The following is a 14,858-nucleotide window of genomic DNA, read 5'->3' on the forward strand; positions in this document are numbered from 1 at the left end:
TGGGATTCTTTCTGTCCAGTAAAACGTAAAGTAAATTTGATAAGAACTCTGGTACACAGGGCTCTGATGATATGTAGTAAAGTCAAACTTGATTCTGAATTGGAGAACATTCGGTCAATCTTTCAGTCAAATGGTTATCCTGATCATATCATTAAAATGACCATAGATCGTAAACTCAAAGATTTCAGAAAAGTTAAACCGTTCGGACCTAGAAAATGTCCTGTTTATTTGCATCTTCCTTGGATTGGGAAAGTGTCCAACAGGTTTGAAAAACAAATTAAATCGTCAGTGAGCCATTGTTTTTCACAAGTAGAACCTCAGATAATCTTCACGACGAAATCTCTGATGCCTGCAACACAAAAGGATGTGCTACCTGCGACAAATCAAAGCAGTACAGTAGATTATATTGAACTTTTACTCTCATGGGGCGATTAATCACCTGATGTGTCACTACCGTATGTTCCACCTAGTGTCACGCTCTTTCTTGCAATTTTGCAGACTAAAATTAAATATCATATTAGCCCGCAGCCTCACGCTCCGCCACCTCCGCTGCTTTCGGTGGTTGGGTTGTATTTGATTGGAATTGGTCGGTTCGGTTCCCAAATTTTGGAAGGAAATTTGAAAGTCCGCAGAATCCGGCTGGAGAATTTCCGGTTCTGCGTCCAAAAAACTTCTGCCAAAATCATGATATCGTATTTAAGATTATAATTAAGAATGTGGCCAAAATCCGACTGTCGAAATAAATTCAGAATCCGCATCCAGTCCGGCTGAAATCCTGCTACGACTCCGGCTTCAAATCCGGAGTGTAAACGAGAGGCCATTTCTCCCTTGCGAGTTCACATAAGTTTCGGCGCGAAATACTGGCAGACAAAGCGCTCTCGTAATGGAGGCTTACAGCTACGCAGCCGTATGTTAGGTTTAGTTCCGTTCTGGAATTAATCGTGGTAAATTAAGGCTCAACCAACCATATTCCTTCAGAGGATTACTGAAAACTGAACTGTAGATGGTAATTTATATATGCTTGATACGAAACATAGGTATATAGTGTATGGTATAATGTCACAAAGTATAGAACTTGGTTTGCACTTTTGCGAATATCATATAAGCTATTGTGACAGTGCTGGATTATATAATATCATCAGATGGTGGTCGCTAAAATCATTCATTATGATCGAATGTTCTTGTACTTTTGTCTATAATAGTGTAGTGGGAGCTCAGCTACAACGTGGTAATGCCCAGATATAAAATAAGACGGGGGAAGCACAGACGTAGGCAGTACCAGAAAAAGTGGCTACGGTTCAAGCGAGCTAGAACCTCCGATTTGACGGGACGGATCGTTTCATGATCATCAAGTGAAATATGACACGGGCAATTGGACTCCGTACAAAATACGTATCAAATGCTCATCCGGTAAGTCAACTCATAATTTGTGAAGGTTTACCGTTACTCAGTACCAGTGTTGGGATGACTTGAATCATGACAAAAATGAGACTAGCATGTACCTATACCAGTGATTCCCAACCGCGGCCTCGAGCTAGCCGTCTTGCGTCCCCCACAAAAATTTAAAGAAATCGATTTATGATATAAAATAAAATTTATATTTATAAAATTCTCTTGCTTAGCTTGGAGTCTGGAGTTGTTAATTAGGATTGCAGAAAAGTTCTGAGTAGAGTGCTAACGTTATGTCACTACTGTATATAGGTATTGATAACTAATCTACGAATAGATGTACAACACGTGACTCACGGTTGAATACGCTGAGGCAAAACCCAGCAGCAGTTCTCCTTGATTTTACTCTATTTGGTGAACTTTTTATTGATCTAAAGCAGTCACGAATTCGTGCGGCCCCAACTATATACTCTGAAATTCTAAATTTGGCCCTGACACCGAAAAAGGTTGGGAACCACTAAGCTATGTATACAGTTACTTGCGTACAGTATTTCATTAGCAGTTCTATGTTTGCGTGTGCGATACAATATCGTTTTTTCAAGTTTGTGCGAGTTTTCAAATTTGAGTAATTCTAGATCTAGTTGCGCTGTTTACAAATCCAGTAGTTTGATAAATCTGGAAACTTACCATCTATATTATCCATCTGTTTTAGATTTATGGGTCAAGGCCTTTCGTGATATGAGGGCAGTTGCAGACAATAGTAGCTTGCCCTCCGCTTCAGATAAGGACCTACACGGCCTCTAACCGAAAACGTCAGCCGCCAAAAGATTTTTTGACAAGTCCATGTCATCTGATAATCAAGGTATAGCCTACACTGTTATTCTGCCTAATATGTTATACGCAGAAGTGACATATGTATAACTTTCATACTTTGTAGATGATGCTGTTCCTTCAAAGAAAAAACGTAATCCAAGTATTCAGACACAAGGCATGCCTATACCAACTCCAAGAGTGCGGTCACCTCCTGATTCTTGCGATGAAAGTGTGACAAGCAAGAGTGCTCTTGTTAATGATGCTTCAAATGCAAGTTTGCCATCATCAAGTGAGGAGAGTGTTCAAGAACAGCATGATCCCAACATCGAATGTAGCGGCCAGTTGCAGGGAATCAACCAATGCAGTAAGCTCCTAACACTTTGATTCATTCTCGAATTTAAGCAATAGAGTCGCTCTATTTTCCAGACGATCCTTCATTTGTAAGCAATGTTGAACTGCAAAATTCTGACTGTCAACAACAAGGCCTATCACAAAGTAATGGTAAGTTTATCGCATATGATCAATCCAGTTTTCTTGAATTCAAATAATTTTTTAGCTCCTCCATGTTCTTCATCAACTCCAACATCTGCACACAGTGACCACTCTATATATTTCTCTGATGCGTAAAGACATCAAAGCCATCAAGTTGCAGATGAACCAGATGATGGACCTCAGCTCCAAGCAGATGAACCAGATGATGGATCTAATTAAAGGTCACATCATCAACGACTCAAAAAATAAACACAGTACTACAGCCCCAATCTTGCTTGAAGATCTTATTGAAAACCCCTGTCAAACCGTATCTCAGCTGGAACGACTGGAAAAGAACTTGACTGACGGCGATTGCAAGAAATCTGAACTGGTATGATTTTGTCGATTAGAGCAAACTTAGCCGGGGTATCTAACCAGGGGCAGGCAGCATACGGCCCGCAAAGTGATTTTGTCCGGCCCGCCGACAGTTTTCTGTCCTACATGATAATGCCCCGCCCCAGTTTGCCGAGATTCCTCACTAATTCCATAATACGTCAAATTTTAGTGACTGTGTTGTTATATTATACGTGTATGCGCAGCGTTGCGAGAGTGGAGCTTACGCGTAAGTTCGTTGAAGCGAGAAGACTTTCATTATCGGCATTGACGATGCAATCAAACCTAATGTGGTCTGTGGTAATCATGATTTTTGTCGACTACAATGGTCAGCAGGCTGATATTTCCTATTTTTGATTCCGTGACCGCCGACTTGTAGCACGGCACACTTCTAGGATTTTGTAAGGCACCGCTTATGCCAGGGGCGCCAACTCAAAATGAGTTGCAGGCCACTTTTCGAATTTGGTAGAGGACGCAGGCCGCATGAATTCAGTATCGAGATTGCCTACATGACAATGTTATTCTCAAATCCACATTGTATTCTCCATTATCGGCGAGAAATGGCTTTGAAGTGACATTGCTGTCGTTAAAATACATTCATTAGATACGATATATTCCTTGTGGATAAATGGACGAATAATGCATCGATTCAGCAATCCGGTGCCCAAGTACTTAATTTTCCTATATCCGGCCTGCCGACTGGAGAAGTTGCCCACCCTGATCTAACCTCTCGTCAAGATCAACGTTCCATCAAGTTATTTGATGATTATGCAGGCGCGTAGCCAGAGGGGGGTTTGGGGGTATAATCGTCATTTATGCATGTACTTTACCATGATGAATTGATGCTATATTAGTGAATTCGAAACCCTAGTTATTTTTTAGGCTGATCTAGTTATTTTTCATTCTGGTACACACCACTATCGTAATGCAGAGTCATTTGTATTTTGTACTACAGGTATCTGCTTTGAAAGGACTTCACGGTGAACAATTGGCTTCAACGGTCAGAAATATCATGACAAGCATAGCTGTAAAAGATGTGTGGCAATTGTTCAGCCTAAAAGGTCAAAGAAGCAAAAATGGACAAAAAAGAAGTTTTCAAAATTTTAATCTTTACAAGACTATTACACGTAAGTTGTTACTGATATTACAATCGAGATTACAAAACCCTCGATAACAATGCCTTCGAGAGCATTTTTACAGAGTTAAAAGTATTTTGCTTTCCCTTCTTGTGAAAGATCATCGCAGCTAAATTGCAAATCGTTGCTGACCACACAGCCTTATAAGCTAGGCTTACCATACGTCCTCTTTTAAGAGGATTTGTCCTCTTTTTTTACTTTCTTGAAAGTGTCCTGGGAGGACGCCCTTTTGTCCTCTTTTTCGAGATTTTGTCCTCTTTTTTGAAAATTTAGGTCAAATTTAGAGGAAAATGCGAGTGATATGCCGCAAATTAGCGCAGAAGTGAAGCTCCGGTGGGTATTTCGGAAGGAAAAGCGGTGATTTTAGCTCTGAGCGAAAAGAAGACCTTTTTTTTTTCTGGCAATGTGGAGAGAAAAACGTTATTTCGAGCACTGAGCGGAAGTGATGACTTTTTTTTTTTTTTTTTTTAGTCAACCGATCACGAAGTGGGAAAAATTTACCGGTTTTTGAGAATTCTTCTCCAGTTTTGCATGTCTGAAATTTCTGAAAAAGTGTCCTCTTTTTACATTTCCAAAATATGGTAAGCCTATTATAGGTAGGGCTGGGCACAATGATTCGCGTACTCGAATCTGAATCGAGTCTTAATTTTAATGATTCGAGTCGAGTAGTAAAATACGATTTTTTCGAGTAGTTAAATTATACGCTTCTCGCCACTGAAAGTTAATTTACCAACGAGAATTCTAGTTTCAATATTAATTTTCACTGTTGAAGCCTTGAAACCTTGATTGGCGGTATTGTAGCTTACGAAACATAGTACAAACCTACGGAGGTTACTGGACGTAGCTCATTTACGAAGTCATGATAATCCCACAACATTTTCACCGAGTGGAATGAAATCGGTATGGTCGGTAAAATACCAAAGTATCTTTTACGAGATGGATAACCGGCATTGTATTCTTTGTGGTAGCAAAAACGGTGCATATTTGAACTTGGACGTAATACATTCCGTTATGACGTCATAATGGGTGATACTCGATTACTCAACTCGACTCGAAGCATATTACGTGATTCAGAATCGAATCACTCAGGTACTCGATTTTGCCCAGCCCTAATTATAAGCCCTCGTTTGAAGTCATCTTCTACTGACATTGCCGACATGGCAAAATCACAAACAAGTGCGATGATTGCGCAACTCGGTGTTGAGTCTGGAATGTTTTGAAATACCAATTTTGACACTATGGGGTGATCACATTCGAGAGAGATTGTTACCGCTGGCGGAGATTCCGATTTGCCGCATTGTTTTGTAATGCAGCCCCTGATCAACTTATATTATCTTTGAAGGAGCATGTAAAGTGGCTAATCCTACTGCCGAGAGTACAACAATTACAACCAAAGTGGGACGATTTCTAACTGTTATTGGAGCTTGCAAGGTAATTTTGTTTATGAATCTGACGTCTGTGCGACAGCTGCGTTCTTTATCATATCATTTGACAGTAAGTGAATCGTTGCTACCTCCAGGGCCGCTACCATTCATCTTCAGAACACTATACCAGTGGTTCCCAAACTTTGACGTGATCTAATTTAAAAAAATTTATAGTCATTTAATTTTGTCAAAATTGTTGGTCTTGCTTGCATAAATTTTTGATCATCTCGTTACACTTGCTCAGATTTAGCGGTGGAACCAATGTCTCCAAAACTTTTTTGCCAATAATCCGTCACTCATTTCAAACTCCTTTCAATTCACATTTCTACACGGGAAGCAAGTTCATCCTCAACTGGTCGCATTCGTACCGCGTGGGGGGCTCAGATTGCTATTGCCTGACCCATGTTCCCTCTAAGCTACACTGCGCACGTGCGCAATTGCACAGTGCTTAGTTGGTCTCTGCGCACAGAAAAAATCTGAAGTGATGTCATTTTTTTTAGTCGTTATGCACTACTGTGAGTTGGTGAGTGTGTGCAGACTCGTCAAAAATTAGAGGGAGCATTGGGTCGGCTAATTCGGTGGCGAACAAGATGTATGGCAAATATGGCTCAATTCCAACGTGTAGATGTCAAATCATTGAGATACAAAATTAGGGATTTGATACTTCGCTGGTATATATATTAGGTACATTTTACAGCTAGCTATAGTATCCCGTTCACCAAAGAAATGTTTGAAGCTGGCCCAGAACGATAACGATGAGTTATACGATCTTCCAGGGCCATCACACTTCAAACACCCAATTAGGGGAGCTCGACTGAACCCAAAATTACTTTGTTTGTCGTTTGTTGAAGTAGATTTTTGTCGTGCTTTGCGCGATTTTTTGTCCCTGTAGGTCTACATTTAAATATGATTAGTAAGATAAAAAGGTGCTCATAATAGAGAAATATGCAAATTGGTGGTGGCGATTACCACACATTAAAAAGGACTACGACTCTACTCTGTGGTAAGAGATGGGTCTCGAGAACATTTTCAAACCCGAAAATGGACCACGGCCAAAAGATGGCTGAGAACCCCTGGTTTATTAGCTTCTATATGTTGGAATTGAGCCAAATATGGCGCGCAGAGTTGAATCGACAATTTCGTCGAAGTAGATGGTAAAGTTTGACTTGGCTGTCACACTCCACCAAGTTCGTCGTGACTTCCTAAAGACGGTTCGGAATCCTTGGATGAATGTGACTTGACATGACCGTCCCACATTACTCACAAACAAACACATATAATGACTATTGCTCTACTGCTAATCAATCAAAGTAATCAATTCATTTATGTTATAGGACGACGATAAAGGAGAAAACAGGAGCAAGACTGTTATCGAGGAGGCAGAAGTATTGGCTGAAGTGATTGCACAGTTCTGTATCAAGGCCCAATTCTTGCTAACGTATTTTCTTCATCCATGTTTTTTTTCGTGTTTTGTACTGATTTCATACAGAACAGAAAGCCATATACATGCTGATTTTTAAAATTGGCAATTAGTTTCCCTTCTGAACAAAAAGGCCTACCTCTTGCTGCCTACTTCTTGCTAACGTATGTTATGTCAGGGACTATTATTTTACCTTCATTCTTCATCCATTTTTATTCCAATTTTTCGTCGAGGTCAAGTCCAGTGCATTTTTTTGTATTTTGAACTGGTACAATACAGAACAAAAAGCCATACATGATTTGTAAAACTGAGGATTCGTATTCGTTCATGTGTGAAGTGCAGCATATAGCAGGTTTAGCCAACCAGGGTTCAGGGTCACACAGGGTCGAATTGTACAAAAAATATCTTATAGGATATCGTTGAGGATGTTTATCAGGATATCTTTGAGGATCTCCATCAGGATATCTTTGAGGATGTTTATCAGGATATCTTTGAGGATGTCTATCAGGATATCTTTGAGGATGTCCTACAGGACGTCTTATATATATCCATTTCTGTCGACAAATGTATATATTTTGCACTTCATTGAAGGACATCTTTTGAACTCATGGAAGATGTTTAAAAAATATCTTTAATAAGTTTTGTGTTTGCTGGGAAACTGTTAGGCATTAGGTAGACAGTGGATTTCTATTGATAAGATCGCGGCATGCGCCCGGAAGTGGAATTAATTCAAGCCCAGGGGTGGCCAACCTGCGGCCGTAGAAGGAAATTTGTACGGCCATCAACACGTAACTCAATTAGTATGTGCTGGCGGCCGTCGACATGCAAATTGAATTTACGAATTGACCGATGTACTACCGAAATGCTTCGCGAACGTAAATCGGGAAATGCACCAATGCCGCCCAAATCGCTCTTTTAATCTGCAAATAATTGCCGCGATGCGAGTTGGTCAACGCCAGGGATATCTCTGGGTCAACGCGAAGCAAGAAACAGCAAGAGACAATTGCTGATTGGCAGCGCGATTTCGCGTTTGTAATCATCAGTATTGTCTGCTTGAAATATTCGAGAGTTGTCATGTGTTACTTGGCAGGCCAGTGCGTAGTGTATTTCGTAACTCACACGGGGCGTTGCACGCTAATAACATTGATGCAGTTCCAGATTCTCAGTGACCTGAATTCTGATTTTTGTTCGATGAATTCCGTCGGACGGACTGGTAGCGCAAGCCGCAGTTACACTTTCGAATGATCGTACCGTTTTAAGATTCCATCTAATAACTCGACTGCATGGTTTGATATTGATGAGTGCAGGGTCGATATTAAAACGTCATGCGGCATGTAGTAAAGAGCGTTTTAGTGCGACGATGACGTCATCTATATGGAACAATTATGACGTCACAAGACTTCGCTACCACGCAAAAAAATAAAAGTCGGCGCCTATGTCCAATTGTCCATGAGTTATTGCAAAACATTGCTCTATCAAATATGCCGGACCTGACGTGTGGAACAGTATTCCGCCGGCTATCCGACAGTCTACGAGCATGTCCATCGTCCACATTCAAGTCGAAATACAAGTAATTTCTACTAAATGAATACTAGTCAGTCATCGAATGTTTCACCTTCAGCTACATCATACGTTTAATTTTAAACCATTAGGACAGTCCTCTGCTGTTGGTAAAGCAAAATTCGCCTTATGCTAGGCTTACCATATTTCGGAAATGAAAAAAGAGGACACTTTTTCAGAAATTTCAGACATGCAAAACTGGAGAAGAATTCTCAAAAACCGGTAAATTTTTCCCACTTCATGATCGGTTGACTAAAAAAAAAAAAAAAAAAAAAAAAAGGTCTTCATTTCGCTCAGACCTGAAATCACCGCTTTCCCCTCCGAAATACCCGCCGGAGCTTCACTTCTGCGCTAATTTGCGGCATATCACTCGCAATTTCCTCTATATCTGACCTAAATTTTCAAAAAAGAGGACAAAATCTCAAAAAAGAGGACAAAAGGGCGTCCTCCGAGGACACTTTCAAAAAAGAGGACAAATCCTCTTAAAAGAGGACGTATGGTAAGCCTACCTTATGCTGTACAATTTCGGTCTCCCGCAGTTTCTAGATATTTTTTCCGCGGGGCCAGGTTGAGCGTCCATAATTTATCGTTTTTCTTTACCATCGGTAACTTGAAGTTAATTTTCCCACCATATTAGCTATACCCGCTACGAGGCTTCATCCTCTTTCGCATTAAACTCATAAATTAGGGAGTTCTGCTGCTTCCTCGTTCTAGACTTAGTTTCCACTATGAGATCTATCCAGTATCCAGGTCAAAGTCTGACTGTTCCGCATTTTCCTGTTTCAGCGCTTTAGGAATCTAGGTTTCCCGTAGTTCCCACGTTTTAGGGGCCATTTCCGCTATTCCTCCTTTTAGGGTTACCCGAAAGTAAGGCCTATTTCGTTATCCTCCCAGTCCACTAGAGTAACATAAATACTCACTGCGCTAACTTGCAAACACACCGCACAAGGAAACAGTGTAAAAATTTTGTATTCAACAAACCCTTACAATGGAAATCCTGTTTTCAAAAATACGTTTCTAGATTATCAAGTCGCTACAACACGACGTAGCATCCGAGTCGGAAAAATTTGGAAAGCTCAGAAACAATGAAACACCGAGAACGTAACAAACTTTTCACAAGATAATTAATGCCGAAAATGAACAGTTTGCTGTACGCAGAATAATAAGCGAGGAAGCCGACTTCTATACAGAGGCAATCCGCGTCTTAAATTTACTAATGAGTAGAACAAAAGCAAGGAAGAATTAATCACTGCTCTTTCTGCGTGCCCGGCTTGAATTCGTCCTTATTTTTCAACAAGTAAGCAGCCAGATATTCAATGGGGTTTGGTGGCCTGGAAAATATCAGATGTTGATGATAAAAGCATTCCCTGATTTGTTTTCATTGCAAGGCAAACTGATGAAAAGTTCAGGATAAATCTCGAGAAATTACTGCTTGGTGATAGCAACCTGCCTCGACACAGCGCGCAGAAAATGCTACCAAAAATCTTAGATGCGACATGCGAGTCAATTCTGCTATGGTGAAGACTTGAGTTGCGTGATCACTGGCATCGATTGTGCGGTCAATATAAAGATTCATCAGGAAACAAATCCTGATGGTATTTTGTATGGATTACTTGATTGCTTAGCAAAAAAAGTATCTAGGAACTAGTTGTCTTTTTCACAAGGAGTCAAAGGCAATTGAAAATAGAGTTTGCGTTTTCCTGTGATTGCATTCAGCGGATGGAGTTTAAAGAATGTAGCCCAAGTAAGCAATGAAAATCTGACATTGGAGTTGACTAATCCAAACATTGAAAATCGTGACAGCATGAAATGATTAACTAAAAAGTTACTAGGTGCAACAGATTATCTTATAAGCCTATAACGTTAATTCAACTAATATAGCTGCGAAAAACTTCACATTGCCGATATCGGCAGGAATGACGATTATATTTCCTCACCTTTCTTTCGCAAGTGTAGCTAATCCTGACAGCAGTATAGGAACAACAGTTTGGTCCAAGTAGGCTCTCGTTGGCATAGATTGAAGCTCCACCATTTTGGGGGTTTTACTTGCTGCTTCCTTCTCTTCCTTGGCTACCGACTGGAACGAATGAACAGTTACTCAAAATCTGCCATTAAAAGTAACCACATCCACTGAAACTCACCTGGACAGACGCAACTGGACTTGGTTCAGTGGTCTGGCTAGGCTCCTGAAACACGAAAATTTGCTTTGATTCAACATATTAGAGTCATTCAGTCCAGCAGGATGAAATCAACACCAGGATGCACAAGTCATAGGCCCAGGGGCGTAGACAGCCGAGAAAAACGGAGGATATTTAAAGAAAAGGGAGGGGGGGGGGCAATTTTCCTAACATGATATGTTTTTACTACTGGCCAAGCGCGGTAAAACAGGACAATCAGCAGATGCGCTAGAGGCCCGAGACACCAAAAGTCTGGAAATTCAGAAACCACAACTAAATCATTGAAAATTGGATCAATACATGATAGATTTCACATCGGACATTTGATGAGTACAATCTGTTATGGTACTATAGGGATCAGCTGTCTCTAATAATACCAGCGTAGGTCGCATGCCTATTTGAACGCGCAATGGCGAGGTCTTCGACTGCAATGTAACATGATGCTCTAATTACTCCCTGTTACAGACAAGAGATGGATAGGAGAAAAAAGGGTATCGTTGCATTTATTGTTCTGTGAAAACGCACCTTGGGCATCTAATCACTAATGAGCATTTGAGCAATTATACTAAGACATAGCAGAGTGCTAGATTTCGGATTCAAGAGCTATATTTGAGCTTGGGAATGGGGATATTGGACACCGATGACCTCCCCCTGTCTACGCCTTTGGATAGGCCACACACTCCTGTCTACAGTGATAGAAATATATTTCTGAATAAGGTTCAATTAAACGATTAAATGAAGTAGCATTCGGTATTTTTCCGATCTTTCAAATGCCGAAGTACCAAAAGCGAACCTTTTTTGTTACCGTATCAGGGATTAAATATCACATTGTTGTGATACCACATAAAAAAAAAACGTTATATAAGGTGAAAAGTATCCATGATAATAATCTTCAGACTAGCAACAACTGACACATCATATATTTCAGTTGCAAGATAGCATATTGATGAAACATGTCTGGTGAGTCTGAGTGTATGAATGAAACAATATGAAACTTCACATCTAATATGTAATCGAGTGCTATTGCTGTTGCACTTGGAGAATTCAGCACAAATTAAACTCATTCCAAGTTCAAGAAACATCATCTCTTCTCTCGCAGGCGGCCACGTGCCCCAGTTTGAGAACCACTGCTCTACAGGGTTGGAAGTAAATAATTTTAGTCTACCAATGACAAGGATTTGAACCGCTGGTACCATACCTGTGCGGGTGCTGGTGCGGGTGCAGCCTCTGTCTGCATTGGCTCAGCAGCTGGTGCATTTGCTTCTGTAAATAGAGTGAGCAAAATGGTTTTGCGGAGTTTTTTTGGCGTCAAAACACTCAATTTATTGCAGAGCATGCCAAAGACAATTCAATTCATTTCATCATTTCAATACACCTCAAGACATCGATACAATGAAAGATAGGAAGGTGACGAAACGACTTGGAGTAGTCCCTCGAAATCAGACACCCACCTGGCCTAGGTGATGTAAAAAATGAGGCATGCACAATGAATGAAAAGTAAAAGAAGATGATATGAAAGGACCGGTGACAAAAAAGGTGGCATGTGTCGGAAGGTGAGATCAATATGTCAGGTCGTGGTCCGGCAAACTAGAGGGCTAACTAAAAATGCATATTGGAATGTGTCAATGAAAATAAACGCTTTGGAATATTAGTGACAAATGCCAAAGAACGTGACTATGCTGGTGGGCTCATTACAAATCCAACTGGTGAAGTAGAGAGATGGAAGCAAAACTTCACCGGTAGAGCCTATTGAGGTAATAACACTATTTTTCAGATTGCCCAATAAGTACGGAATGGTTCATGGCAAATTCAGCCAACAGATGCTGTTCAAAACAATCTTTTGGAAAGACAGGCCACACCAGAACTACTCAGTACGTGAGTGGTGTCAATGCAGTCCCAGCATACTTCCAAAGCAACATAAGCTACTACTAATGACAGTATTTGCATTTGCAGTGATCGCTATTTCACAGAAATCAATTCATAGCATTTCTGGTGGGCCAGACGACATCTTTTTCCAGTCGCTCACATGCAATTGGCGAAGTTCGGGTAAATACCTGGGCCACACATACCGATTCCATACCAGCCCCACGCAGAAACAACTATACTGTTGAATAGTATATCGATACTGAAATGAACCCAAATATTTTCAGCTGAGACTCGTCAGGAGGGGTAATTGTCCGTAGACTCGTAGATTATCGGAAAGAACACTGTATTGGATATTTTTCGATCCTTCAAATACCTCCAAGTACCAAAAGCGAACCTTTCCGTTACCATATTATAGGGTTACCATACGTCCTCCTTTTTCAGGTTTTTGAAAATGACCTCCGAGGACGCCTAAATGTCCTTCTTTTTGGCAATTCGTCCTCCTTTACAGCTTTTAGAGCCAAGATAGTGGATAGGTTCGAGTGAAAATGGGCATAGATGACTGATGATGCTAAATAGGAAATTCGGCGCTTCTTCGTTTTACGATCAGAGAGAGCCAGTGTTCCCCCATGACACCAACAAATGTTTCACATGAACACGAACAAAAATTCATAAACGTCAAAATAAATTGTTTTTTTTCTGTGTGTGGTGGGGGTGTTGGGCTTAGGGTATCCATCTCTCCAAAGACACAAATAAAACAATTTATTTTGACGTTTATAAATTTTTGTTTGTGTTCATGTGAAACATTCGTTGGTGTCATGGGGGAACACTGGCTCTCTCTGATCGTAAAACGAAGAAGCGCCGGAAATTCGTGGTTCGACCGAAAGCGATGACCTTTTTATTTCTTCAGTCACTAAATTTTCCAGCAGAAATTGTGACATCGGCCATATCAAATTTAATATCAAATTGTTGCGATAAGGTGTTCTTTCCAATTCTCGGCTAGTTGCTGACGATTACCCCTGACAAGTGTCAGCCGAAAATATTCGGGTTCATTTCATTCAATATCAATACACTACTGTATTCAATTGTATACCGGTATCGCATTTCTGTACCTCCAGCTCCAATAAGCGGTTTAAACAAATATTGGTACGTCACGAGTTGAGCAGCACAATTATTCCACAAAACTTGAAATGATTGCAGTTTCGACACGATGCTATTGTTACTACTCAAATTAAATGGCAATGACGATTTTCATAATACTCGTGGGAATGTAACTAAATAAGCTACATTATAGGGAAAATTAATAAATGACAGTAGCTTCCGATTTATAACGGTAGCATGGGCCGCCGGCCCCATGGACACCTTCTGTTCTCCGTAAAATCAAAATGGAGGACAATTCTCAGTCGTCATTTTCTTTTCTCCATTATCAAAAACTAAAATCTCGGAAGCAGCTCGAATCAAGGTTACATCACGTATTAGCACTTGACATTTTCGTTTGCCAAGCCTGCACCACGTTAGTTTATGATTTTTGCTGACATGACCAATTTAAAATTCTACCGGAGATTACAACTTCAGTTCATGGTGCATGACACGAGTAACTATAAGCTTCGTAAAGGGTAGGAATCGCGAACGTAACCAGTGTTCAATATTTCCTAAAATGAGAATTTTCCAGCTATCGATATTTCCAGGTCACTAACTCACCATCGGCCATCTTCTCGTAGTATATTCAACGATTCTCGATCACACCGAAAGTACACAAGACTGAAAGATCCGCTCCCGCCGTTGCTAAAGACTACCGCGCACGTTCACGAGCGCGCTCTTCGTGCTGGCAGAATAGAGGTTTATAATATTACAAACTACTAAAATGCTATTTGGAATATACCGATCAAAGAATGGCACAGGCAACATTTCAAATTTGATATATATTCAGTAAATTTATTATTAATATATATAAATGAAGTAATAACATATTAAACAGGTTAATTTTCCTTCGTGTTAGTCTGATCTTACCTACCGAGCGAGATAGTGTAATGGTTGTGCGTCCGGCTTCTCGATCGGTAGGTCATGGGTTCGATCCCCGCCCCGGCCGGGTCAGACCAAAGACTCGAAAACTAGTATCCGCGGCTATCCTGCTAGGCGCACAGCAATCACGGATAGCATGGAGGAGAAAAAAGACGGGGGTGCAGACTAGATGACCTTACTATAAAGGCCG

The 14,858-nt window shown here is 40.6% G+C and overlaps 2 protein-coding genes and 1 long non-coding RNA gene across 5 annotated transcripts in view; 2 read left to right on the plus strand and 1 right to left on the minus strand.

Moving 5' to 3' along the window:
- The first annotated feature begins 396 nt into the window (after nt 1–396).
- LOC145441219 (uncharacterized) overlaps nt 397–14,858 on the plus strand; it is a 114,011-nt gene continuing 99,549 nt past the window's right edge. The window contains exon 1 of the long non-coding RNA XR_013915772.1: nt 397–1,006. This is a non-coding gene — a long non-coding RNA (uncharacterized LOC145441219). The remainder of the gene's footprint in view (nt 1,007–14,858) is intronic.
- Nucleotides 1,013–7,339, plus strand: LOC145441215 (uncharacterized). 3 transcript variants are annotated; one of them, XM_080319033.1, is made up of 8 exons: nt 1,013–1,410; nt 2,102–2,251; nt 2,327–2,566; nt 2,629–2,703; nt 2,759–3,064; nt 4,022–4,193; nt 5,545–5,633; nt 6,961–7,339. In XM_080319033.1, the coding sequence occupies exons 4-8, from the start codon at nt 2,650–2,652 to the stop codon at nt 7,144–7,146; spliced, it is 807 nt and encodes a 268-aa protein (XP_080175159.1). In that variant the 5' UTR covers nt 1,013–1,410; nt 2,102–2,251; nt 2,327–2,566; nt 2,629–2,649; the 3' UTR covers nt 7,147–7,339. The 3 variants fall into 3 exon arrangements, with proteins under 3 accessions (XP_080175159.1, XP_080175161.1, XP_080175160.1); XM_080319035.1 differs by having other exon boundaries at nt 2,629–2,697; XM_080319034.1 differs by lacking the exon at nt 1,013–1,410 and having other exon boundaries at nt 1,510–2,251.
- On the minus strand, nt 9,560–14,489 carry LOC145441218 (protein dpy-30 homolog). Its single transcript, XM_080319038.1, has 5 exons — nt 14,348–14,489; nt 11,982–12,046; nt 10,748–10,792; nt 10,544–10,683; nt 9,560–9,937 (listed from the first exon to the last, which is right to left on the minus strand). The coding sequence occupies exons 1-5, from the start codon at nt 14,355–14,357 to the stop codon at nt 9,853–9,855; spliced, it is 345 nt and encodes a 114-aa protein (XP_080175164.1). The 5' UTR covers nt 14,358–14,489; the 3' UTR covers nt 9,560–9,852.

This window comes from Botryllus schlosseri, chromosome 6, assembly GCF_051294905.1.
Source record: "Botryllus schlosseri isolate E-star chromosome 6, Bs_hap1, whole genome shotgun sequence".
Classification (NCBI taxonomy): Eukaryota; Metazoa; Chordata; class Ascidiacea; order Stolidobranchia; family Styelidae; genus Botryllus; species Botryllus schlosseri.